Source organism: Haemaphysalis longicornis, unplaced genomic scaffold, assembly GCF_048455015.1.
Source record: "Haemaphysalis longicornis isolate Haplotype H1 unplaced genomic scaffold, Haemaphysalis longicornis Haplotype H1 scaffold_4, whole genome shotgun sequence".
In the NCBI taxonomy this organism is placed as follows: domain Eukaryota; kingdom Metazoa; phylum Arthropoda; class Arachnida; order Ixodida; family Ixodidae; genus Haemaphysalis; species Haemaphysalis longicornis.
The window spans coordinates 16,824,166-16,851,915 of NW_027526361.1; the positions used below are offsets into that span (position 1 = coordinate 16,824,166).

General features: G+C 47.8%; 1 protein-coding gene across 3 annotated transcripts in view; it reads right to left on the reverse strand.

Annotated features, from left to right (window-relative positions):
* Positions 1-27,750, reverse strand: part of LOC144178321 (limbic system-associated membrane protein-like) — a 215,281-nt gene that overhangs the window by 15,629 nt on the left and 171,902 nt on the right. For 2 of the 3 annotated variants that reach the window (XM_077706073.1, XM_077706075.1), the window contains exons 2-7: positions 14,149-14,268; positions 12,129-12,338; positions 9,718-9,839; positions 7,138-7,179; positions 4,348-4,498; positions 2,150-2,428 (exon numbers count right to left, since the gene is read on the reverse strand). In XM_077706073.1, coding sequence (XP_077562199.1) covers positions 2,150-2,428; positions 4,348-4,498; positions 7,138-7,179; positions 9,718-9,839; positions 12,129-12,338; positions 14,149-14,268 — 924 coding nt within the window. The remainder of the gene's footprint in view (positions 1-2,149; positions 2,429-4,347; positions 4,499-7,137; positions 7,180-9,717; positions 9,840-12,128; positions 12,339-14,148; positions 14,269-27,750) is intronic. The other variant, XM_077706074.1, reaches the window with a different exon arrangement.

Below are 27,750 nucleotides of genomic sequence, written 5' to 3' on the forward strand. Positions count from 1 at the left end.
CCGCCTGTGGCGTCACACACCGACAAACCAGGGTGTTGCCTAGTACTACTATTTCTTGCTAGGGACGAGTTCTTCCCTCTATGACTTCGATTAAGAGGCTTCACATTCCAACAGAACGAAGTAACCTAGCAACACTTTCTCGGGTTTCCTCGTCGACCTTCATACACCAGCGACGCTACTCTTCAAAGCGGGGCCATATGGTGCGCTTACGCGTAAAAAAAAATTGGCGCAGCTTGTACTAGTGGTGCAAGGCTGGAGAAAGCAGAGCTGGTGGCCCTTCTTCCTTCGTCAGAGACCCCGCTGTTGCAGTTCACATGAATTTCTGAACCTGCCGCTGAACGTTTAACATGACTGGCAGGCCCGGATCGTTCCGTACGCAGCCTTTTACATCTCTCCCAAAGTAGGCCGTGTTAGCACGCGATTAGAACCCGCGGCAACCTGCTTCGCCAACTGTGCGTCTTTAGCGCGAAATCGGCGTCAGTGCTCCCCACTCCAGACGCCAGCGCAGGTGAACTGGCGAGGAGAACAGCACGCGACAGGTCACGCCGCGAACGCAATCGCATAGATGCCGGTTTCATAACGCGAGTGACCCAGGTTAGATTCTGACCACGGGAAGCGTTTTTTGCCCCGGTTCGTCTCTTTTTGCTTCATGCGGCGGCAGACTTTTAATTGTTTTTTGTTGCGCTTAATTTGTGGGGTTTATTTATTTCCAACCTCCCAAACACATGTTTGCATTTAACTTCCCGTCTCGTAATGAGGCGACCTGGAAAGGCGAGACGGAATGGCTTTTGCACGCAATGGGCGCTTAAATTTTTTGTTAGTTTTATTTATTGTTCCCCCTTCAAAATTAACCGATTGTCTTTGATGCTTGTTATCATTTCTATCTGGCCTTTTTTTCCTTTTAAATGCGCACTGCGTGCCCACACAACCTTTTTTCTTTGCAATTAATTGGCCGCACATGTTGTTCCCCACCGCTGTTAACCACCTACCCATCGGGCCTTTGGGGTGAACCAGTGGTTAGGTAGTCGGTTTCACGGCGCAACGGTCCCGGGTTAGGCTCCCGAAACCTCCCCAACGACATTTCTTTCTTGATGCGCGCACTCCGAACACCCGTTCGCGAGCTCCTTGCCTCCTCGCCACTTCCCCTCGCACTTCTTGGGCTAGCATTTTCACCCTCTCCCCTTCGCCGATGATGACAGTTTTCTGGTTACGCTCCACGACGGAACTAAAAGCTTTTTAACCGGCTCCGCTGTTCAATTTAATGTGGAGGGAGCCGCCCACGAAGCGCCCCTCCCCCCGTTCCAATTTGAAGTCCATTGATGCTTCACTGTAGTGCTTCGCTGTCATGTGGTGCATGCGACGTTTAACAGGCCATGCGCATACAATGATTTGCGTACAACTTGTAAACGACTGTGTTAAGCTTATCTGAGTTTCGCAGAGTTTCGCAACTATCCCGCGCCACCATTGACCTTCGGTACCATCGTACAGCAACAGTACAATGGACATTTTCCACGGCCTTTATTTGCACATGCGCTTGAAGGCGCCGCCATTGCTTTTGGTGGCTCGCTCTTATCGCAGATACCGCTTCTGACGGATGTGACAGGGACGCCGGTCCTAACTACAAATATATACTGGTTCGCAATCGAGGGTTGGTGAAAATTTTTTAAGTCATCGGACAATCAATCACTGGCATGAGAAAATGTCCAAAAGTTCGTCAACAGCACGACCAATCGAGGTCAACAGTTCACTCCAAGAGCAACCTTCGCGAAAGAAGTAAAAAAACGGAGCGCGTTGTGCATGCAAAGAATACCTCTTTCCTATCACCAAGGGCGTGCTCCGTGATTATCAATATTGGAAAACAGCGTCACCAGCAACCATGGCAAAAAGAGCCACCAATTTTGCTTTCCGTATTCGCCGCTAGGAGCGCTTGTCCTCGTCTGGAAAAGGACTATTTGTGTCGTGCAGGACCAAACGGTGCGAACTCTGTGCCGTTTAGGGTTACAGACACCCTTAAAAGCTTCAAGGTCGTCGCCTTAACCCAGCACAAGTGACGTATTATATGGGAAGCGATGCGCCTTGTGATGACCTGAACAGAGAACTATAACGTATCGACACTTGTAAGCGTTATCATCGAGGCTATAGAGCGTACCGAGCAGTTCGACGGTGTCGGTGGAGACGCCGAACTTGTTCTTCGACTCGCACGTGTAGTTCCCGTAGTCTCGCTCGGTGACGTGCTTGAACCGGGCCGTATAGTGGTTGCCGGCCGTGTGCAGGGACACGGACTCTCCGTGCATCAGCCACGAGCCGTCGGTGCGCACCCAGCGCGTGGCGCTCGGCGTGTCCGAGTGCGTCACGCACAGCAGCTCGGCGTTCAGGCTGCCGCCCACGCCCGACGACCACTGCAGCGACGTCTTCACCGTCGGCTTGCCTGCGTGCGCGCCAGTGGCAGGGCAAGGGGCAGGTTCAGAACTTAGAAGGACTTTGAGGAAGAAACGCCCCTCCCGGAAAAGCCTAAACTACTGGCTACCCGATAAAAGGGACCACGAGCAAGTGTGAAAACTATTACAGGCGAAACCCCTTAGGGGCTGGGGCTGTTGACGTCTCCTGTCGTCGTCGTAATCGTCGCCTCATGTAGTCACGGTACTAAAACACCGGGGAACTCGTTTATGCCTCGCGCTAGAGCGTAACGCGTACTAAAAAACACCGGGACACTCGTTTACGCCTCGCGCTAAAGAACTTCGTGCTTCAAAGACTTTTACAGCAAAGCTGTATACCACTACCCCCCAATGGTTTCATCTCCGTTGGCAAAAATTCCAAGGCGCCAAGAATACGCTTATACATTGCATGCTTCGCCCCTCCAAAAGTTTTATACGTTAGTGGAGATTGACCAGGATCTTTTTTTTTTATTTCATTGCGAATGATTGACGAGATAAATGCTCGCAACAGTTTGCAGCTGCGTAGGTTGCTTCGCTTTTCGTAATTCATCGTGTCGTGGCTATAACGGGTTGTCGAGGTGAAGCGCTTGAACTCGACCTTGGCAAGAGCAAATGCACTAGTCGCTTCTTCACCTCGTTTTCGTTCCTGGCTGTGCTCCGAACTCTGTGGGGCCATTTTGTTTCGGCGCGATTGCACCCGGGGCCTTTTTGTGGATGTGTGGGTGGAAAGAGATCACTTTTTCTTCTAGGACGTTTTTTTTTTCTTTACTTTCCCGACTTTCTTCTTAACCAAATCCTCATTTGATTAAGCTATTTCAGTATACATTACATTGTTTGGTCTTGTACTAATGCACTCCTTGTTGTTTTTAACCAGCAGCCTTCTCACGCACCTACTTGACGGGACTGGCTATCACTCTTAGTATAAAATACACACAGATCGTCGCATTATTTCATTTGCCCAACAAAAAGCGTCTGGTTGCGGTAGCTTAAATAGGCAAAAGGGCCATGACCTCCGCTCTGTTTCAGTCAACGTCTTCTCTCCACCGCCAGCTACAATGAGTAACTTACTCGTGCACGCATACTTAATGAGGTTAATGAGTACTTGCTCGGGATGACCTCTCTTCTCCCACATTTACACACACTTTTTGTATCGCTTTATAGAACATCTTTCAGTTGTTCATTCTTTAGTGTCCTTGCCGCCAATTAGCTGAAGGAGATATGTAATGTGGCTTTTTTTCGTCCCAATGGGAGGAACTTTCCCCCGGATCCTTCCCCTAACTAGCAGAGGATCCCGCAATTCTCTCTTTGTTACCAAGCGAATCGCGCGAGAAGCATCCGTGCCCTCCTCAGGATGCCCTAAGCCGCCACGTGTTTTCTACACAGATTAAAATTCCAACATTTAAGAGTCATAGCAGGCCGGCGAGGCGACCACTATACGGCCGACTCCAATGCGCAGGCGCGCGCAGGAGTGCGATAAACCACACTGCATGCCTGGTGAGCATGCTGGCGGAGCTTTTGCCAGCTGCAAAATACGGAATGGATCACCAGTCTAATATAGCTATTTATTTTCTTGTGATACTGCTGTCAATTCGGTTTCCCGATTGCGTAGTATACGTCCCCACATATTATCAAGGCTTAAGGGGGTGGCGTTACAGCAGGTAAACGGCGCGCAGCGTTTCTGGCATGGCAGACGGAAGCCAACACCGTGCGACAACGGCAACTCGCGGTTCCGGTTTCTCGCCGACAGGTTTGAAGCCGTTGCGAGGAATTGTTGTTGTTTTGTCTTTGAAGGCCAGCCGACGCCTTGGCACAAAGGCGGCGTGATCAAGCCATCCCCCTGTTCCCTTTCATCCGGACCAGCACACTGCGAGTGCTCTCCGTAAGCCATGCCTGCTTGGACCCATTCGCTCACCGAGAACTTTCACTGTGATGTAGGCCACGACCGGCTTGCCGATGCCGTTCGAAGCGGTGCACTCGTAGGTACCGGAGTACTTGGAGTCGGCAACATCGATGTCGATGCGGTTGTCCTGAACCAGCTTGTTCACGTCAATGGAAGAGTCGTTCTGCAAAGCGGCGAAAGGGAAGCAGCGACGCGTGAGAATAGGGTGGCGCATGCCGGTGCCGAAAGATTAACTCATTTCCCTCTCTCCCTCTCTCGATCTCTATATCTGTCTCTTTCCTTTCTGATACTCAAGTCAACACTTTGTTATAGCAATAAGGTTCGAAGGCACAGCATAACATTTACTTGTAGTTTTATAGACAAACTTACGCTGATGCACTTGTCAGAAAAAAAAAGAAAGAAAAGAAAACGAGACAAAGGAGCGCTTTTTCTTTCCGTTTCTTTTCTAGCCATTTTTTATAATCAAAGTTAGTAGGCTGTCAAAATTGAGAAAACACACTAAAACGCATGCATGCGGTTGTTTGAAAATCACTGCAAAACATTCCAATTCAGCAGAACCGGCTTCAGGCGCAGCTCAAATCTTGCACCTTGATCTCAGTCTGGAGCTCGCAAGCTAAGCGACGCAAAATGCTCTATAAAGAAGTAGCACCTTATAGCATCTTACAAATTATGCAGGATTCTTTTGGCTAGGCCTGATAAATTATAAGTCAACAGAAATTACTTGAACAGAAATGTTAGCGAATTCTAGACAACGTTCAAGATCTATTGTGCAATATTAATATGCCTAGCTGCACTTCCACATCAATAACGCCCTGATATATCTTTACAGCCATTGCTACCTTATATAAATGTTACGCTGATGCCAATGCTTTTATTTTTTTAGCATATGCGCAATTTTTTAATATTTTACATAGTAAAATAAAACAGCATTCTCGGTTCATTGTTCGTCACTCACCTCATATCGAGCTTTTCCCCTTTTTTGAATTTTCAGGAATCCTAAGCATAAAATTGTTTTATTCTATGAATTATTGTGTAAATTCTAAGGATTACTATTTCTCGTGATTTGTGCATGCGCAGATGTGAATTCTGGCCTTCGGGCTCGTTACTGACACTAACTTGTCCCTAGTTCTTTTTCACGGCGTCAAAGATGCCTTATCTACAATTATTAGCCCGTAAGTGAGCACAAATAAAGTAAGCACTATCGGTCATCTAATAGGCGCAGAAAGCGATTGCGTCGTGCCAAGCGGCCATAACTATAAGCAGAAGCCTTTTCACTAAGCCAACCGCACGTAGCCGACTGCCAATCGCCGCACATGTGCCATAAAATCACGCTCAAAAAGAAAACAAAAAGAGCAGCCCCGCTTTGTGGCTCACAATTTATGAACAAGCACCTACATTCAACAGAAAAATTTTCTAGCGCCACGATGATGCAAAAGAAAATTTAAAAAGCGCTGAAGCATATGTACTGACCCACAGTGCACCCCAAGTTAAAATTAATGTCTACAGAACAAGAAAGAGCAATAAAAATCACAAGTATTTTGGCTGGATTCTTGCTAAAATAACTGTTGTATAGTATAAGAAATATCTGTAAGAGATCGAATGCAATCAGAAGAGTCAGTAAGGTGGGAAGGTGGTGTTGCTCGGCACAGGATATCAGCGCCGATGTTGTGCTTTCCTTTAGCTGAGCTGTTCTTTCTGCATGCAAAGAAGTCAGTGCATGTCTTTACCACTCCAAGAATTTCAGCTACGCGTGTGCGAATGACGTGATGCGCGTGCACGGTGACTGAATATAGGTTGTATTCACTAGCGAGGCGTGCATGCAGACAACCATGTGACTGCGCCGTCACTGGTTACTTGGGGTTCCGCGGGATGGCGCTACTACCCCACCGAATGCAAATAATGCCTCGACTCCATTGTGAGTACGATTAATAACACCTCTGTTGACACCACCATTGAGAATCAGGTTGAAACGGAGCAGACGACGCACGCCAGTGTTTTTTATTTCTCCGGCGTGCGGGCGCACTGGCACAAGGCGCGCCATGTTTGTGGCACTTCGGCCATGTCCGCGGCCGTTTCCAGTGTTGCCATGCGAAGAAATTGACAGCTAAACTTTTCAGTGAATACCATCTATACGATAGCAAGAATCGCCCACCGACAAAGAAAATACCTCGTGAAACCACAGTAACCGAGAAAATCTGCACGTACGCCAGTAAAACATCGATTTAAAGTTAATTCTACAAAGGCAACTACACTATTGTTTCTTGTGCGTTCACTTACCGAAAGACGCGACACTGGGCATTAAAAGGAGGGAAAACCAGGTCTGTTAGGTGGACAAACTAAGTTGATAAGCAATGTGTGAAACCAAAGTAACAAAAAAATAATAAAACCAACGTAAGAATAAGCAAAAGAAGGCAAACTGGGAGTGCGTTCATGAAAGGCTTAGGCTTAGCGCGCTACGTTTGGGGTCACGTGCACTACGAAGCTCGGAACAGCGGAAAGCCGCAGTGCGCAGTGCCCGCCGCCACACGCTTTCGTCCGACAAACCATCGCATGGGAGAACGCCGCATGCAGCTCCGTGAAACACGGCACGCCACAACCATTATCAAGGGACGAGGCACAAACACCCACACCACGGCAAAACACCGCCCCGGATTACAGGGGGGCCAGGGTCACGCAGGCTATCGGTACCAGACAAGGGGGGAAGTGGACAGGGCGGCCACGCAGGCACGGCAAGACTCTAGCGGGTTGCTTGGCTTGCACACGCCTACTAGCTTGGTCGCTTTCTGAGCAAGGGCCACTTACAGACCTCGAGGACCTTGCCACATTCGAGGTGCTGATATGATCCTGTAAACATTCGGAAACAACATCCACATTTAACAGGGGAAGCTCTGGCGGGAACGCTTGAATGTCATGCTGGGGGACATCTATACGAACAACCAAGTGACACGACTTGGTATTTGGTGAACACAGGAAGAAGAGCGTACAGGTCGGCATGAATATCTTAATGTTTTATTGCAGTGATCATATTGTGCCAGGATGTACTGGTGCGATGATTTCTTTTTCTTTTTTTTGCAACGACAGCTGTTAGGGGACGACTACATGAGTTCCGCGCGCGGGACTCCACTAGCGGTGCTGCACTAGGAACTGTCGCTGCAGTTCACAGTGCGCGTACTACGCAACAGTTTCCTAGCTTTCTTTTTAAATGGGAACTTGAGCTCATCAAGCTGCGTGCAGGCATCCGGGCTGGGCAACAAAAACAAAAAAGAGCAAGTGGCGCACAGCGAAACAAAATAGTGGCACAGAAACGACACATAAAACGCACGGAAGGAAAAATAGCAACGAAATGGCACGTGAGGCGGCAGGCTGCAACTGAGAGCAACGTACTGGAAAGAAAGGGGAAGGTTCACAATAATGCCTAATGTGTGACTTCAACGTCCAATTTTTGTAAATCCCAAATCGTTCATTTTTCCATCGTCAGTGTACAGTTCGATGCTCAGGCGCGAGCTGAGGAATAATCCGGGGGCAGTTTGCCACCTGGTGCGCTATGAATACCGACGGCAAATGATTTGTGGCTAGGCGGGACCGGAAGTGTATATACAAAGCGAAGGTTTAAATGTGTTGCCTGCATCTCACTCTAGTTCCCGCAAGTGACGACATCGTCGGAAGTACTTGGCTCTCAACTGAGGGCTCGGCCTAACCGAAAGCCAGTCTCTCTTGGTCAGTATTCGCGTCCCCAGCGTGACTGATCGTTGACATCACCGTCCAATATGAGTCGTGAGGCCCCAGTGATGGCTCTTGGTAGCCAGGTCGTATCTTCATCTTCCCTTTAGATGAAATCAATATTTAAAAAACACATACTGCGAGAACATGTTTAAAACTGTATTTGCCTTATTTTCATTTTTGTAGGATCATGCCCCCTTATAGAGTTTACGAGCATAGAAGTACAGAGTAGTAACACGTATGGAAGCATTTCACTGCCAGGAAGTTGCCTTTCTCAACACTGTGGTAGCATTCACACACACAAAACAAAAACGTGACCAAGCAAACAAGATGGCTGACATTGAGCCTCCACAACCATAAACCATTCTAAAGAAAAAAATAGTTTCGTGAAAAATCTCCCACCAGCACTATTTCTGCATGACGAGGTTTTTTGTTAGCACAGTCTGGCAAGTCATTTGACGCTTTGAACGTAGCCCGGGAAATACAAAAGACGCAGGAAAGGGAGGAAACGGACACTGCTGTGTATACGCGCATTTCTCTCTTCTCGCGTGCTTCGTGTTCCATGCCCTGAACTCGATCTGTATCTTACCTATCTCGAAATGTTGGCATTTGACCATGCAGGCGAACATCCAAACATCAACACGAAACTTGCATATGTGTTTTGCAAAAATGCAGTCGACAAAACACACAAGATTACAACACAGGAGGCCAACGTAACATTGTATTTAAAAAGAAATAAGCCTTTAAGGTGTGCTCCAACTGCTGTTTCCAATGAAGAACTGCTTTTATAAATATTTTTCTAGCGAACGAACGCGGGCTAAACGACCGTCTTTCGCTAGTAGGACCATTCCATCTACCCATCTTTTCAGCCAGTGTTCGTTCCGGGGATTTGAGGCTGAGCACTTTAATGCGGAATGTGGCGCAAGCAAGAAAGAACTTGATTTTTCGGAACTTCAGTTTGAGGTTGGGTATCTCCTATTATAATCGCTTCGAGCGTGTTGGATACTAAAAAATCACATGTAATTATTACAACTACAAAACCTCTTTCCTGTACCATGATCCTAATAAAAACTGGAATCTCTCCCACAACACCGAAACGTTAACACTTTAGGGAATAAATAATGGCTCTGCTACAGGGTACCTTTCAACTGACAATTGACTACTTACTTGTGAGTGTGCCTATACAAAGCATTGCGCCACTCGGCAGACAATGCGTTCGAAAGCCTCCACAAGACCAATGTTGAAAAATAAAACTTGATTTGATTTGATTTGATTTGATTTGACCTTCAAAACGTATGTGTAGCTCAGGTATGATGCCGCCCTTCATATGCATGGGAATGCACCAAACGCGATTTTGTTAAGGTATACAACACTGCGAGCACAGAAACAAAACAAAACAGAGAGACAGGGGAAAAAAGACGGAAAACAGATTTGCGCATGCAGGCGCAATGAGTAACCGTTCATTCATATTCACGACACCCAGACACGCGCTGCTGAATACAGAGCTGAAGTTCGTGCATCTCCTTCTGCTTTTCTGCTGCATGGAGAAAAGCTTTCGTCGCTCGCCGCTCGCAAGCGCAAATGAGACAAGGAAGCAGTAAGGAGGATTCTGCGCAGAAAGAAGAGACGCTTGGGCGTGCGAGGGGACGAAAGGCCACTTACCATGTGCCTCCACGTGATAGTGGAATCTGGCTTGCCGCTCGCCGTGCAGCCGAGGTATAGCGGCTCGCCTTTCATAACTGTCACTTCCCCGCTGGGCGGGATCGTGGACACCTTGGGGGGCCCTGCACGTCGGCCGGAGGGCGAGATTTAATTTGCGTTCGCGACGGCACTTGAGACGGGGCTAGGCGACAGGGTGGAACTCTGAAACATCTATAGTGACTGTCATAAGTGCAGCTTAGTGACACGTACAAATATTATTTTGAAGCCAATATTACAATACATCGTGCTATAGGTAGTCCGGACATCGTCAAGCTAACCGTCTTTGTTGGTGACAATATCATCTAACGTGAGTGACATGCTTTGATGCCACTAAACGAGAAGTGCCTTTTTTTAACAGCGGAGCTGTTTAACCCATCCTTAAATTGTCCAAAGCGAACAGAAAACCTCCAAGTGGAAGGAAAAAAACGCTTCCCGGGATGGGAATCGAACCGGGGCTCCTCGCGTTATTAAACTGGCGCCTGTCCGATTGAGCCATCATTATTCCCTTTGCGTTATTCGTAGCGCTGGCTTTGAACAGCTGCGTCTCCAACAAAGAACGAGGGACCGCCAGCGTTGCTGTTTCTCCAGCCTTGCACCACTAGTGCAAGCTGCGCCAATCTTGCTTGTCAGGGGATTCAGTAGCAACAATAATTGCAAGCTGTGGTACGATGTCGCGATATTAAGGAATACATGTCTCTCACATCAGAGCATAGGAATAAGCGTGAATGTCTAGGGGGTTAGCCCACCGTACAGTAAAAGCAATAAGCGCTGACTGTTTTTACTGTCATAGCATTCGTACAGCTTGGAAATGATGGTCGCAATATTATGGCTATTACAGCGTAGGCCTAGTAATTATGCACTACCCCAAGAAAGGTTTTGTCTGCTTTTGTTGGCTTATGGACAAATTACAAAGTTCTGTCGGTGCATTAAGATTGGTTCATAAAAAAATTTGCGGAAAAGTGTGACGAATATATTTTTCCGCCATCGCTAACTCTGCGAAGTAAAATTTGCCACAATTTGTACAACAAGGACGCAAAGAAATAGTGTTTGCCCTAGAAACACATGCGGACGTTTTTGACAATTTTATGCTATGCATTGAGTTCCCAAGTACAATGTGCTCTCATGGTAACTGAGGCAGCACCATTTCGTAGACATTCCACGCGGCCCCTTGTTCTCCTCCTGCAACCAAGCCTTTCTTTGCATAAATGCACGTGTCATCTACCTTCTCTCGCAAGCCACTTGTGTAAGGCAGGCTACCGCGATTTCGCGCCTTCAGTAGTCCAGTTCGAAAACTCCAAAAATCGACCCAAAGAACGCTTCACTGCAGGGAGCGTCACATTGAAAGGAAGCCAACTTTACAAAAATGGGTGTGTTGTGACTGAAAACTTGTAAAAGGTTCTCTGTGTAACAACATTCTAAGAGAAAAAAAAAACTGATCAAAATCGTTCTTAGTGAGCAAACATCAAGACAGCGTTTTAGATCTCTCGTGGGTATTCGAACGTCAATCATCATCCTCGGGTAGATTTCCCGTGCCGTTAAAGTTTCATGCTGTTACGAGAAATCATGGCCCTGGTCTACCTTGCGTGGTTCTTCCGCTACACAGCGCATATATACTTTTGGGGACTGGCCAAGGAGCTGAATCTAAATAAACCAAAGGAAAGTTTTATAAGAACATTTCGACCCACAAGCAGTTCACAGCATCGGAAAAAATGGCACTAACACGTCATGGCCTGCAGCTGTGCGCGGCAGCACACCCTAGATTTCACATCGCGCGTTCAGCGATGACTGTGAGGCCTTTTTTAAAAAAAAACGAATGTGTTTTTAGGGGCTCGGGCTGTCGGCGTCTCATGTCGTCGTCGTTTCATGTCGTCTTACTATCATGTAGTCACGGTACTAAAACGCCGGGACACTCGTTTTCCAACGCCTCGCGCTAGAACGTAACGCGTACTAAAAGAACACACCGGGACATTCGTTTTCAACGCCTCGCGCTAGAACACTTCGTGCTTCAAAGACACGAGACTTACAGCAAAGATGTATAGCTCTACCCCTTAACGGGTTCATCTCCGTGGCCAAAAACGCTAAGGCACCAAGAGTGCGCTTATACTCTGCATGCTTCGCCTCTCCCTAGGTTGCACGTCAGTGGAGATGACCCTGGATTTTTTTTAGGTTTTAATTCGGCCAAGGTTGTTATGATCGGTTTGATTAGAGGAAGGAAGGCACATGATTAGAAACAGGGGTGATCACGCGAGCTTGCAAAGGTTTTCCTCGCGGAATAAAGTTCGACAGCGAATGATGGTTGAGCTCCTCCCTGTGTGCACGCAACGTATACGGGGATGGCTGGTCCAAAAAAGAGATGAAAGGGCGAATGGTACCTGGAAGAACAATCTTGTGCTGAATGGAGTTAGGCTCGATCTGGCTGTTGACTTTGCAGGTGTAGACTGCGTCGTCCGACTGCACCAGCCCGTTGATCTTGAGCTCTCCCTCGGGGCCCAGGCTTATCCTCGGGTCCGTGTCCACACGGAAGTTGCCCGCGAACAGAATGTCCTTGTTCCTGATCCACACCTTGATGAACTCGTCCTCGTCTGCGTGTTCGCCGACCCGCAAAGCACGCGTTAATCCCCCTCCGAGACGACACCCGTACTCAACGAATCCTATACGGTGGTGCTACAATGCCCTGCCGGACAGATCCAATGTTTAGCCGAATGGTTGCTGGATCTCCGCTATTTTTTCTCTTTGCGCAGCATTTGGCTCGCTAAGGAAGAACACTGCACGCACTGAGCATTTCATTCGCGCTCTTTCGGTGGTTGCTATGCTACGTGCATTCTTCATTACACAACGTAGGGGATAAACACATTGCACAAGAATCTCATAAAAGCATTTATGCAAACAGTTCTAGCGGCACTGCCGTGAAGTACAGGTGCCCCCAAAAGTAAAAGGAGCACTACTTCGTGAAATTCTAATAATTTTTATTTTATGCGGCTGCCAGTATAAATAGAATATGTGCGGCCCGATTTTATTTTAAAAAGACTTTCTTGAAAAGTCACTTACAGGTTGCTGGCTAGGCACATTGCGGAGAAATCCCTTCAAAATCTTCAACCCATGCTCCGTTTACTTTTGGGGGCACCTGAACGTCTTAACTAACAGCAAGCTCGGGGCAACTTAACCAAGCTGTGCTCGCCGGCTTTGCCCTGTCATTGACAACACCGACTTTCAGTGCCGCCGATATATTCTGTATAGCCCGTATAATATTCAAACTTCGAATCGTGATTTAGTTCCCCCCCCCCTTTTTTTTTAACAATACTTTTCTTAACAAAACACGTTGTATTGTCTTTTTTAACTGCATGAATAGAAGTGACACGTCACGACCCGACCAAGGTAAATGCGTTTTTTTTATGAAAACAAAAATGCTTGCAGAATGATAGTTCTCCATCAATTTTGTTAGATCACGGTATTTCCATAGAAATACCGTGAATGGCTGCTGGTGAATTTGGTGCTGCAATCGTCTACCGTGTGGCCATCATTGCGATCTCGGTTATAAGCTGACTGCAATCTTCTCCTGGCGGTTAGTATGCAGTCTCACAGTAGCCATGTAAAATTTCGCAATGTTCGTTACAAACCCCTCTAGTCGAGGCTTGAAAACAGTCTCAGTTTTGTTCCGTTTTGTGAAAAAGCAGCCACAGTGCTCGTTTTATGATTCTAACACAAACTAGGCCCAGTTTGATCGCTGGAACCATTCTGTTAGCGCACAGGATGTCACTACATATATTACATTACAAACGTCTGAATCAATGTCACCATTTGATACTGTTTTTTATTATGAAAGCCTAGCATCCCTTACTGCACTTGAATTTGGCTTAAGGTTATACTACCCACAGATTTCAAACTATCTTGAAGTAGGAGTACGAGAACAAGAACAGAAGGTCCAGCACCATGCTACAGATATAAAAGGGTTAGTACCTCAGGGAGCTGTCTTATACCCGTTGCTGTTTAAGTTCGGCTCATTCACCTAAAACGAGGCTAATAGTACCTTCGCATTAAGAAAGCAAGATAACTAAGAATAACCAAGTGATGCTCCACCCGTTCACATTTATATCAGGGAAACGACTTCCTGGTTCTTTTGTGACTGCACCAGAACTACTTTGAACAGCACACCGCCTGACTAATATGTGTCTGGCAGTGCCGGACGGATATATACAATGACATAACTAACCACGGAGACTATATATGGTAGTTAAATTGTTTTTGCACGCATTTTGCACGCACTCCGTGCTCTCCATACACGTGAAAGGACTGTTCGAATTGTTATAAATTTGTCTTGGCCAACTGATCGGCCCAGTTAAACATGCGCATTTTACAGTGGCGAACACAAATGGGTGACGTCGACCAACTGACCGCTCTGGACGATCTTGCAAGGAAGCGAGGCCGAGTCGCCGAGGCTGAGGAAGAAAGTCTGCTCTTTCGTCAAAAATTCCACTTTCCTGTCTTGGGGCAACTCCGTCTCCTGGTCCTGGGCTGCACATAGAAGTAAAAGAAACAAGTCAGCGATGCAGAATATGTGTCCAACAGGAAAGAAGCAAGCACTGGACTGTGGTAGTAAAGATTTAAAATCTATTCCTCTGTGTTGTGATAGATATTTCGTAAATCAGGCAGTTTTCATTTTCTCCATGACGCGAATCTCATAATGATCCGCTGAGCAGTGGTTCAAGGTTATAGCACACTTTCTCGTTATTACTGGAACCAACGTAGTGGGGAGGGGTGCACCCAGTTTCTAAGAGCGTGCAATGAGTACAAATGAATCAAAACATGTGAAACTTCGAGGACACGGGGTATGTTCTAGGGACAAGGAGGGCGGGATGACAGTGCGGGAGGGCTATGGAAGAGGTTATATCGTGTAAATTAAAAATCACTCAGAATTGTTTGACGTTCGCTGAGAACTGACAGACAGAACGTAGATAGTAAGAGAGCATGCTTGGCCTGCTTTCACGAGTTAAAAAAAAAACCATAAGAAAGAAGACAGGGGTTTGGCGATCAACTGCCGTGCATTCTTCACTGTGAGCACCTTTCTTTTCCACGAATATAAGGATAACAGTGGGAACTGGAAGGGCACAAAGTGGGGCACTAATAATTACAAAGCTTGTGAGAATCCCGGCGTTTGTGCCATTGCGCGACCGCCAGGTTTGTACCGTCGCGCGGCGCCTTCCCCCCCTCTCCCCTAAATATGATTGAAAAAGCGCATATGCCCAGGAACATATCGCGCAATGCGAAACGCCATTCATGCCTTGCGTGTTGTCCCTGTGCACATGTGTTTTTTGAAGTCAAATCATATATTGGGCTTCGTCCTTAGCCGAATTTGCACACTTGGTCACTTTAATTGCTCAATCTGGAACGCTGTGGTGAAAACGACCTACGGGACTTCTTGGTGTTATACGCACACTTACGTTTTAATGAAATAAGGAGGTATTCCTCCCAGGGTTGCTAAGGCCATGTGAAGCGCGTATTTTTGTAAGGACATTCGCCATGATATTGATCGTTAGCCTCGCTGCTTATAACACGAGACTGTGCGGTATCACAAGGCGGAGTTTATTTTCACGAGCCTCTGTTTATGTAGAGGCATCCTTGGACCAAGGAGATGCAGAAGGGGATGCAAGGGGAATACAGGAATAAAGAGAAACGACCGTATTCGGCCGAACCCTTCAGCAGGTTGACGGGCAGGGATGGCGTAAGTGCAGCGCGGCTCATGCGGGAAGCGCATGGGCAGCGCGCGACAGCTTTTATTTTTACAACAAAGGTCTATACCTCTACCCTGTAACAGTTTCATCGCCGTAGGCAATAACGATCTCCGTGCAAAAAAAAAAAAAAAAAATACGCCAAGACCTATGACACCGAGCGCATGCGTGAGGCTAGTCAGGCATACAGCATAGAACTCAGAATTAGTTTAAGGAAACCACAAAGTGGGCATCAAAACCGCATTATGGATGATAAAGCACCTGGGAACAATAGGGCACACCCGCCATGTGTTCTTTGTAAAGATGATGTTTGCAGATTACCTTTGAAGGCTAGGCAGGAATGGTGTCACTAAATAGGTCAGTTCTTGCCCGAGACACCGAGCGCATGCGTCATGCTAGGCAGAATCTAGCATTTGCCACATCTTTGGACACACTTCTGCTGCTGAAATGCTGTTACACACGTTACCTTTGATTCGTATTCGGAACGACGTCAGTCGCGCGCAGCCGCAGGGCAGGGAGGACAAGCTAAGCCTACCAGAGTTGATCGCCTAAAACGCATAAACAACAAAATGGCGGCGCCCAGGAACCGTTGCAGTGTAAACAAGAGTCACATAATGCGAACTGATCAATGATCGTGGCGGCGGCACGGAACAATAGGAGGTAAGAGTGCCGATACTCTGTACCCTTATCCAGTGACACTAGCCGAGCGCAAGCCACAAGCCCGCCGAGACGACGAGAGACATTTCATACCCTCCTCCATCGCCATTTGTAGTAATTGACAACAATTTTCCTGGACATCCACTTTCGCAGGGCGGGATGGCGACCGGTTTTTTTTTTTTCGTTGTTGCTTCTCATTGGTTTTTCTCATTTACGTAATGGTTTATTCATTGACAATATCCTTCCCTTTGATCACGAAACGATTTTTCAATATCACGGTCACTTCCCTCTCCTTTGTCTACGCAGTTACACATCAATCAGGTGGAATTGGTCAGACTTACGCAGCCGACACTACCATAACACAGTTATAAGCGTCGCTCAAACTAGCAGCGTGAGACAGCCTTTTCTTATACTTCTTTTCTTTTGTTTTTTAGTAGATGCCTTTTCGCTTTTCGGCGACATTTTTAAACGCAGATCGATGTTATAACTTTTTCGTAAAAATTACACCAAGGTTTATTTTAAAGTAAAAAGAAACCACTGCTGGAGTTGGGTATGCAGAAATGTTTGGCGAGAAATGGGCCCATACTTTTTTTTTCGCTAAACAATTTTGGAACGTATGAACTGTGCCACCCACTCTGGTAAGTCGGGAAGTTGTTTGGCTGTATATACTTTCTCTACGTACATACTCTTACAGCAGAAGCGTTTTTGCAACGGTGCGATGCCCAGGAGCTTAAAGCAACTTAAAGTGAGCCCACCACACTATCTTTAACCTGTTTCTAAATCCTAAGTGCTTGGAGAACGTAGTCAAACAACACACCCAGCTCTTAGAATAGGGGATCGCAACGTACCTCAGCTAAAAATTACTGCTCTATGCCCATCAGATAGCTTTGTAACTTGCTCACAAGATTTTTCTCTCTTTCCCGGTAATGGCTTTCCTCGGCCGCTAGAATTACATCATTATAGCTTGTATTCACTGGCAAGGCACGCATGCAGGCAACCATGTGAATGCACCATCACTCGTTACGTCGGGCTCCGCGGCATGGTGGTACTTGTCCGGGCTAGGCATATGATTTGTGTTGGACGTTCGAAACGCTAACCCACCGAACGCCAAGTAATGTCTCGAGTCCATTGGCAGTGCGAATAATAACATCTCTGTTGACACCACCGTTGAGAATCGGGTTGAAACGGAGCAGACGACCCACGCCGGGGTTCTTTTTTCTTCTTCTTTTTGGCGTGCGGGCGCAGTGGCACAAGCCGCGCCATGTCCGCGGCCATTTCCAGTGTTGCCAATCGAAGAAATTGACATCTAAACATTTCAATGAATACCAGCTATAGCGGTGCCGCAGCAACGAATGCATTCACTTTGAAAAGAAAGCCACAAAAGCAAAGCAGAAAGCGAAGGCGTGTATGCTGTGACGAGCAAATCACACAGTGCCGCTCCGTACTGGCGATTACTATAGCTTTTGCAGTGCTTAAAGACGTGACGGAAAGGGTGAAAGCGTTTACCACAAGTGTTGCAGAGCCCATTTAATAAAGCCGAAGCCAACAAAAAAATCGCCGCTAAAAAACGAGCCGGGGCCCCCCAAGACATTCTTCGCCTGAAAAATGTAACTTTGTACCAAGACAGTATACAGAACACAATAGCTGATAGCTTTGAGTCGGGACAACGGGAAACTTGAAATCTCCAAGCTCAGCGAGAGATACAAAAAAAAAAAAAAGGTTCACCTTGACCACTTTTGACACGCGAAGACACGTCTCTGTCCGCATTGCCCAAGGCTATCAAATTAATGAATAACGTCCAGAGTATTGAGACAGCGGACAGAGCTCGGCCGCCCGAAATGCAGAGCGCTCGCCCGACGAGTCCTGCCCGCGGCTGCATCGAACCACGCCCACCTTATAGATGACTGCAGCAGCGTACGAGGCGCCGCGAGCGTCGGCCCAGCAACGTACCATTACCGGGAGAGACGTGTCCGAGAACCCGTAAAATATTCATACACGGAACGAACAGCACTAGCAGCCAAGAACGGCTCCGAAAGTAACGTACTCGGCAGCCCGCCGGCAATGACGGCCACTGCTTGTGTGTGGAGCCTTGCATGTCCTCTCTTGTTCTTATTCCCTCTCGTACACGGACATACGTCGTCTCCCTTTCTGTGGCCTGACTGCCTTTTGGCCCGAAGATACGCACTGGCGCGCATGCAAACGCAAAGAAAAAGGCGGAAGACGTGGTCGGAAAGGGAAAAAAAATATGTGCAGCTCATCCCGAGGAGAGTCATGCGGTGAAAGTGGAGCTCCGGGCTGAACCGAATATGTGAGAAAGCTAGCAGATGCGTCCGACGCTTTACGAGGTTCCAATCATTGGCCGGGAGCTCTCTGAATAATTCTGCTCCATATGTCCGAGGAAAAAAAAAATACTGCTTTGCGAGGAACGTCCCGGAAATTTTGGTAGTAACTTAGATAAGCATCAACAAGAAGCTGCAAAAAAAAAAAAAAACAGAAATATAACAGCGTTAATTTTAACGCAAAAGTAAGGATCTGCCATCAACGACGAACGTTCCGGTATTTCAGTGCGTATAAGAAACGTGATGCATACGTGATTAGTTCTGGCCGGAACCATGGAATATTATCGCAGGCTATCCATTACCCTTTGCCAGCACTGCACCGCATAAAAGGTAATGCTTAACGGCTTACTCGCAGCACTGTTAATAACGTGGCAGCGGGGGCGAGCCTTCTATACGTTATCTCCGGGGCAGCAGAACGACCGGGCACATGCCGGGTAGTTTATACTGCAGTGAAAAAATGTAATGCAAACATAACCGAAAATTAGCGCGGAAACGCACCGCTACACAATGCAGCACGGTTGGATTACGCGAGCAGGAAATATTTGCATAAAAGAAATTTTACGCGCTGGCTTCTTTTTTTTTTCTGCTTTTTGGCACGACGTACCCCTCGCACTGACTCGAGGCTTAAAGCAAAACTTTCTACAATGAGGAGAGAGAGAGGCAGGGATAGAGAGAAACTTTAATGACACAGAGAAGTCAGGCTAGTTGCGAGCTTGGCTTGCTACTCCATACGGGAACGATGAAGGGTGAAGATTAGCGAAGACACGTAATCACACGAGATCGCGCATAAACACTACCAGCCACATGAACAAAAACACTAACTGGCGCAGGAACGCAAACATAGCACACGCACGGGAGTATGCTTGAACATAAATTTTATATATACAAATTTCAATTTCCCTGATTTTAAATTATAAATTTGAATATACAAATTTATGGCGGTATTCCGAGTCTGTCCTCCACTCCATGTGTTCCCCCGACTCGACTGAGAGGAGGATACGCAATGCTTTTACATGCGAAAAACGCTTTCCTCGAGGACCTCCACGGCTGGAGGCTCGAGGGAAGGGTTAGTTCAAGCCGCAGTCACAAAGAAAAGACGCAAATGATAGTATAGCCCATGTACCAGTGGCTTCAAAGGCCCTGTATTTATGACACTGCTGAGGTTCAGGCCGTGACGTCAGTGCTACTCAAGTGAACAAATTTTAACTTAGCGTAGCTGCGGAATCTCAGAAAGAACTTCTTGCTGGGCTAGTTCGTGAATAGTTGCCCTGATTTGAAGCGCAACAAAAAACACGGACGAAATAACAGAGTATACGAGACAGGTGCCTGTCTCGTCTACTCTTGTTTTTTCGTGCGTGCTTTTTGCTGCGCTTCAAATCATGGGGATGTCAGAAAAATGTGTAATTTATGGTTTTACCAATCACGAATATTCGCGCACGCATTGCTAGTAGAATTATTATTACTTATTTCTCGTAAAAAAGTATACATGTGTGAAAAACAATATACAGAAAACGATATACAGCATTCCTGTTGAAAACGCTTCTAAGCGCCTGCATTTAGTGGAGCCCCAAAAGACATCAAGCATGATACAGTACGTGTCGCATTCGTTAGCATGTTTGTTCTGTAATGTCAATACTACCGACCATATAATCATCCCCCGAAACAGCGTGTTTCGCGAACCAACACTTTTTTTCCTTGCCAGGGATATCACTCACACAATTCACGGTCAACGAAATTACAACTAAGGCACAAGTTCCAGAGGAGTTAGGCAAGTACGCCGCGAAGGGTGAAATAGTAATTACGTCGCCTTTAAGCTAAACAAAAACGAAGTCCTATGCTCTCGCCTCCTTTAGCAGCATTGCTACACTGCCGTTCCCAGAAGAGATACAAAATTTGAAAATACAGGCAGAAGTCATCTTAAATTATTGCATTTAGGTGCAAAGCCTTCTTTGTTTTGGGAGAATCACTAGATATTACCTCTGAAGTATGTATTCACGGATGAGTATCCACGGATGCTTAAAGTAAAAAAAAAATCCCGGGCCTTTTTCACTACCGTGAAACATAGGGAGGGCGAAGCATGCAGTGTATAAGTGTATTCTTCGTGCCTTGGAGTTTTTGCGGACGGTGATTAAACCGTTTGGGGTTGGGGGTATACAGCTTTCCTGTAAAAGTCACTTGTCTTTTAAGCACGAAGCTCTCTAGCGCGAGCTGTAAACGAGTGTCCCGGTGTTCTTTAGTACGCGTTACGTTCTAGCGCGAGGCGTAAACGAGTTTCCCGGTGTTTTATTAGCGTGGCTACATGAGACGATGATTACGAAGATGACAGGAGACGCCAATAGCCCCAGCTTATAAGGGGCTTCGCCCCAAAAATACCATGTGCTGTGAATACTGCGAGTGTGAATAGTGCGCGCAGTGTGCGTGAACTTCTATTACTACTAGCGTTTGCTTCACCGCTATGATACCCTTTGTGCGAGGATGCACCCTTTACAGTCGAGGGGGTGATGGCTCGGCATAGCGCGAAGTGGTCTCACAGCCAGCCACATAATATGGAAGGGCGTCTCCTTTGTGTCTCCGGGACACTTTCAGGGACAAAGCCCCTTAGGGGTTCGGGCTGTTGGCGTATCATGTCGTCGTCGTCGTCGTCGTCTCATGTAGTCACGGCGCTAAAACACCGGGACACTCGTTTACGCTTCGCGCCAGAACGCTTCGTAACGCGTACTAGAAATACACCGGGACACTCGTTTACGCCTCGCCCTAGGAGCTTCGTGCTTCAAAGACACGAGACTTTTACAGCAAAGCTGTGTACCTCCACCCCCGAACGGTTTAATCGCCGTTCGCAAAAATGCCAAGGCGCCAAGAATACACTTATCCCTTTCAGTCACAATTCCATACTTGGAGGTTTAGCAGTGTCAGGTGTCTAGAGGTAAGAAAAAAGGTTCAGTCTCTCTAGAATACTTATTACGCAAATGGCGTCGTGTCCTCATACGGAGACACCATTACTCAATCCTGCTTTTCCCTATAAAAATAATAAATATCCTGAGGCAGTTTACAAACAAGGAGGTGAAATAATAATTTCTGCACATGAAAGAGGTGTTTTTAGCCTTTATAAAGGATTTACGCCGCAGTAAAAGAGAACTTAGGACGGCAACACACCGGAGCTCCCACAAAACTTGGTGACGTCCATTTTGAAACGATGTTTATGAGTGCGGTTCCGCCATTCCACATCACATGGTGCTACCTTTTCACTTCCGTAGGTTTCGAACATCAGCCGCACTGTTCTGCAGCAAGAACTCTTTTCGTTTTCACGAGGAAAACGACGAAGGAAGTCGCGTCTTGATATGGAGACACGGTGACTAAAAGGGTTATGCAATGCATGCATCGCCCCTCCTCAGGTTTCACGTTAGTGGAAATGGCCCGGGATGTTTTCGTATGGTTGGTGGCTGTGCACGAAGCCCTCTTGACCCCCCCACCGCCCCCCCCCCCCCTAATCTTTTCCGCAGTTATGAGCTTTGGGAGAGCGCCTTGGCCAGCTCTTCCCTCGACGTCCAGCGCAAGTTGGTGGAAAGGCCAGAAGCCGCGGCACGGGGCAATGGACTCCTGGAATGAAGGCCACCGTAAAGGCTGTTGTCTAAAAAAAAAGGTCTCTCTCTCTCTCTCTCTCTCTCTCTCTCTCTCTCTCTCTCTCTCTCTCTCTCTCTCTCTCTCTCTCTCTCTCTCTCTCTCTCTCTCTCTCTCTCGTCTCCCCACCTTTTTTTGTGGTTTTTATTGCAGAAATCGGCAGGTTCGTGTCATTATTGGAGACGTTTTTGGATCCTCGTCGCCTGCGATGCCAGATTGTGATAATCAGTTATTGGTGCTTACGTAGGTATATTGTGCATAGGCGATGTTTTTTGGTGACCACCCTGTCAGCATGTCTTGAAAACTCCAAGATTATTTTCGGCATTCCTTCTTTCGCAAGATCGTAGCGCCAAGGGCCAGACTGGTGCCGTTGTTCAAGCACACGCGCGCTACGGGAAAAAAAAGCGTAACGGTACAAAAAATAATTTTAGGGAACAAGAAACCGAACTGCTTTCGTCACGTGGTGAACAGGCGGCGAAGCAGGCCGGTCACGAGCAATCCATCACGTGAGATTCGAATGCAGCCAGCCGTGGCAGGCGCAGACGACAATTGGGGGAGTCCGGGGTTGTTTGGGCCGCGTTCTTGTCCCATTCTCTTTCCTCTGTCGCGCACTCGCGCCCTTGATAACGCGCTCTGCATTGCTCCTGTCCTTTCGCCATCCCTAAAGCCCAGAGGCATCCATCCTGGTAAAGAGAAGCTCCCGAGCGACGCGAAACACCAGATCGAACGCTTCTCTCGAATTTTAAGTAGAAACGGAAGCGGGAGCAATGCAGATGGCAAAACAACCAAGAGCGCGCAACCACGCGAAGGTGGGAGGGGCGGGAGAGGAAGGACAAGGATAAGGCCGGAGAGAAGAGCAGCCGGTAGTCTTGTTGCAGTAAAAAAAGCTCAATCCCTACCAGAAACAGAGGGTCTTACACACACACACAAAAGAAAGAAGCCAAGAGGAAGCGGACCAAATGCGTCGACTCTGTGTCGGCATGGAGATGAAAAACGGAACAAAAATGGCAGGCACATGCGCATTCGTGGCAGTCGTAGCTGAATGGTGAGTCACGCGTATAGAAAATCAGTTAGACACTTCCTTCCCTCCCTTCCCGTTCTCAATATTCCATTGTTTCTTTATAACTCAGAACTAGAAGGAGACGAACGACGTCTATGACAAGCAAAAAGAGAGATGGGATGGAGGAGGGGGGGGGGGGGGGGGTTGCCAGTCGGACCACACGCCCCAGTCCCCCCGGCAGCGGCTAGGCCTTGGAAGGCTGTTGTGGAACAATGTCATTTGTGCGTGCACTTGCCGGCGTGCGTGCGTTTGAATTAGCCGGGCCGCTTCTCGGCCGTGCCCCGCCCTACTAGCTAGGCAGCGGGCTGGCGCGAAGGGGAGGCATATCCTCCCGAGCTGCCGTCGTTCGACCGTGGAATAAATGCGTTAAAATAATAACAACAAAAAATAAACACATCATTTTCCTCTCTTGTTCTTCTTTCACTTTTCGCCCAGCTACGTCATCATCTAGGGGCGACATTCCCGCAGCTCCAGGTGTAGAAGACGCCGGCCTACCTCTGAAGACATGGGAACGTGACATAGCGAATCTAGGCACTGCCGCGTGCGGGCTTCGGTGTGCGCGTGCGCGAGCGTGCCTTTGCATCTGTGTCCTCGTTTGAGGGTTCGTTACACCCTACGACGCTGCTTGCCAATGGTGTGGCTGCGTCAGACTGAGCCACCTTCCAATTCTACCGAAACTTGTGCCAATGTATAACTGCGGAAACGAATTGCAAGCATCTTTTAATTAAAAAAAGGTAAAGAAAGACAGAAGAAAAACCGACTATTTAAAATTTTCAATTGAAGTCGAACCTCGCTATAACGAAATAATATCGGGGCAACAAATTGCTTCGTTATATCCAATATTCGTTATAACTGAGGTAAAAATCGGGTCTAATGAATCGGCAATCTGGCTCAAGCAACAATCCTAGATAAAAAAAACGCATTGTTCTAGGCTTCGAACCCACTATAAACGAGGTTATCCTTATCTGCCTCCTTGCGGCATTTCGAACTAAACAGACCCGAACGTGAGAACGTGAAATTACAACACAACAAGGTTCGTTCGGCAAAACAGCCTGCGTTCTTATTTATTTGAAGGAGGACGTGGCCTTCGCCTGGTGGCTTTTCAGTGTGACCGGAATGAAGTTTTTCACAGTGTCCAGGCAACAAATGGCCTTTTCTACGTTTGCAGTTGCTCAAGCTTTTAGAAAATGGTTGATTTGTCTCACTTTTTTTTTAATTTTGCTCTTATTGTGCTAGCTGTCAAGTTTTGGACCACGCGGGAACCAAATATTTCTTCGTTATAGCAGATATCGCGCCGCTCTCGAGGTTTTGGTTTCGTTATAAAAATAATAGGTGTCATTGAAATGAAGCGGGACCAAACAAACTTCGTATTTAGTTCGCTATATCCTATAATTCGCTATATCAGTATTCGCTATAAGGAGGTTCGACTGTAGTTGGTTAAGAGTGAAAATGGACCTCGCATCTGTAACACGTCAGCAGAGACGCTGCGCCCATACGCCCCCTGCTTTCTAATTTAACGCGACAAGATGCTGGTGAAGAGTGTCTGCACGAGCGTGGGAGGCTGGTATTCGGGTTCCGACACTTGATACATGGTAAGCCTACCCTTCTTCGGCCGTGGGGATTCCACTGCTATCGGGTTTCTGCTGTAGAAGGCCGGCGCAATGGCTGACGGAGCATCAAAGCATTGTGGGAAAGCGCACAATCACGCGTCAAAAGGGCTTTCTCATGTCATGCGCGCCGCTTACTTCGGATGCTGAAGTTTTCTGGAGCCGAACTTCACAGAAATAGATCAGTCAGGTGCGTAAAAATAGGCGTAGCTACGTCGTGGTTTTTGTTGTTTCTTTGGAGACAATGATAGTGTTACGAGGCAGAAGCACGTAAATACAATGCATTCACTACAATTATAATGCTCAACAATACCAGCGAGACAGTACAGAGACCGGTAGCTAGAAACTCTTCGTCCTCTTCTAAAGTTCAGCCCAAACAGAACATAGCCGTAGCTGTCCTCATCGTCTTCACTCAACTGTTCCGTGACAACAGGAAGACGGGGGGTGCTAGAGGCCGGGAAATGTTAAAGCAAATAGATCGAGTGTAACGAAGTTACGACTTTCTGGGCGCTGGAGAAAATAAACGTTAGTGCACAATGCACTCGGAGAAAGACACAATACACTGAATGTTTCTTTTTCGCATTAATCAAGTGAACATTGATACATAAGTGCGACGACGTTGGTCGCTGCGTCGGTCGTTGGGAAACTGACACTGCTTTTAACTTTGGACGCATTTGTTGACCGAGGTCCTGAACCCCCTCCCTGTCTATGTTTATGACCTTGTTTTAAATGCCGTTGCGCATAAAAGCGACGAGCATCCGCAGTGGAGCCGTCACCCTTCAACGCATTTTTACGAACGTAAAAACTACGCAAAAAATCAATAAAACGAAATACGTGCGGCATGAAATGTTCTCCCGCCTTATCCACATCTGTACCTAATAAAAGGATCAAAAGCAAAGCATTGGTGCTAGTTTTTTTTAGGAGCGCCAGGTACTGACCACACGCAGTTTTACGCTCTCCTGCACATTTTGTTTTGGTCTCATTCTGTCATCGTAACGGCGTCAGCAACAGTGTTCCTACAGTGTTTACAAATTTAGCTGTGAACTTTCCGGGCAGCCCGTCGCGGATGATTGGTATGGACCTTCCCTGCACCTTGCTCGAATCAGCATTCACGTGTGCACATCAACCTGCCGCATTTCGTTTTTAAATTTGCCCCACTGTACGTACGTTGATATTCGGAGAGGAGAGGAGCGTTGTACCTTGTAGCTCCAAGCAATTCGCCTCGTCGTCTTGACGTTCGGAGAGAGCTGCGTCGCAGCTTCGAGCGTCTCTCTCCTCCACACGGAGTCATTCTGGTGGCTTCACCGCAGACGGCTTCACGGTATGAATTGATGGACGCCTACCGTGGTACAGTTAGGGCAGCAAACGACCGGTTACTACTCCGCGGGCGTACCCTCAGCGGAAAGGGCGGAGGGACGCGCGTAGCAGACGATGCAGCATCGTCCGCTCGTCTGCGGGCTATCTAGCGCCGCGAGCATGAAAGGACAAAACGACCCACCACTGCGCGGGCCAACCGAAACGGCCCGATAACGACAGGCGAGTCCGATGGAGACATCACAGGACGTAACCATCAGCAGGGCGAGACGGCATGCCCTCGGGCCATTAAGGGAACGTGGGAGCAAAGAGTACATTCGCTCCGTGCGTGTATTACGAAGCCCCCTCTGACCACCTGCCGAGATCCGGTGCTGTTGAAGCGGGTAGCACGCCTAACTTGAACGGCTAATCTACCGTGGGAACTAAACGAATCACTGCGGTTGTCACGCAGGCGCGTTTACAATTTGTTTATGGTACATGACGAATTGCATATGAACAATAATAGAGCAATAAAGTGGCCGACCCTGGACGGCAAGCACGGGACAGCGCAACAGCGCTCACTCTCTATTTCTGTATAAAATTTCTTTAGCCGGAACTAAACCAAAAATGAGTCAAAGTAAAATACGCAATAAAAAGAAAGCTGCCAGTGCCGTTGGCATTTCAATGCTGGTGTAGGCGCAAATACGAATTCCTCGCTCACCCAAAAGGCCGTTGATCTAAACACGGATTCGGTAATAATGAATAATCGGCGGAGCGTAGAAATAAAAGCCGCCTCCTTCGACACTTCACATACAACACCTTGAAAGGGAACGAAAATATAGCTACGTTTTAGAGACAGGTTGGAGCACGCAGGTTAAAGGTGTCTCAACGGGGTAAGCGCGGCGGGGGAGGGGAGGGGGGGGGGGGGGGGGAGTCGAGGTAGCTCCGCTTTACTGCCTGCTTCACCGAGCGAATTGCCGCGACAGGAAATCGAATATCGCGCCGGTCGTGTGCCCGGCTTCCTGACCACCAGCGATGCGCAGCGCGAACGGGCGGACCAAAGATTCTCCGGGAAAAGAGCGGCCCGGCAATCAGCGCGACGAGCAGCGGCTGTTTCCCGCCGACTTCGTCACGTCGATAGGCCTACGACGCAAGATTCGTTCAGAGGGCGTAAGCAGGCGCAGCCTACCTTCACCCAGAGAACAAGGCCTATGTACTGCGCCAATCACAGAGGATCCCTTTGTAGTTCACCTTGGTGTGCGAGTACAATCTGAGAGTATGATCAATACAAGTTTTAGCACCTTACGAAAGCCAGTACAAACAAAAGTCCGAGTCGGGCGCTAAAAGTCATCGTTGCCTCGGTGGCGTTGCTACAAAAGCTGCCGCCGCACGCGGAGGGGAAGGCCGCGATGACCCCACGTCGCGCAGCCGATGGCCGCCAGCCGCGCGCGACCAAGTCCAACCAGAGCTCCTGCTCCACCCCTCCCCCTCCTCCTTCTCACCCGTGGCAAATTGTTTATCGGCACAATGGAACTCCCTGGGAGGTCTTCTTCTCCGGCGACTCCGCCTCGGCCGCGGCCCAGTCTTCACGAGATGCCGGGCCATGACTGCAACCTGATCGCCACTGAGTCGTCTTTCCTCCGGTTTCTCGGGGGCTTTTGCTCCGAATTATTTTCTTTGCGTGTGGCTCTGGT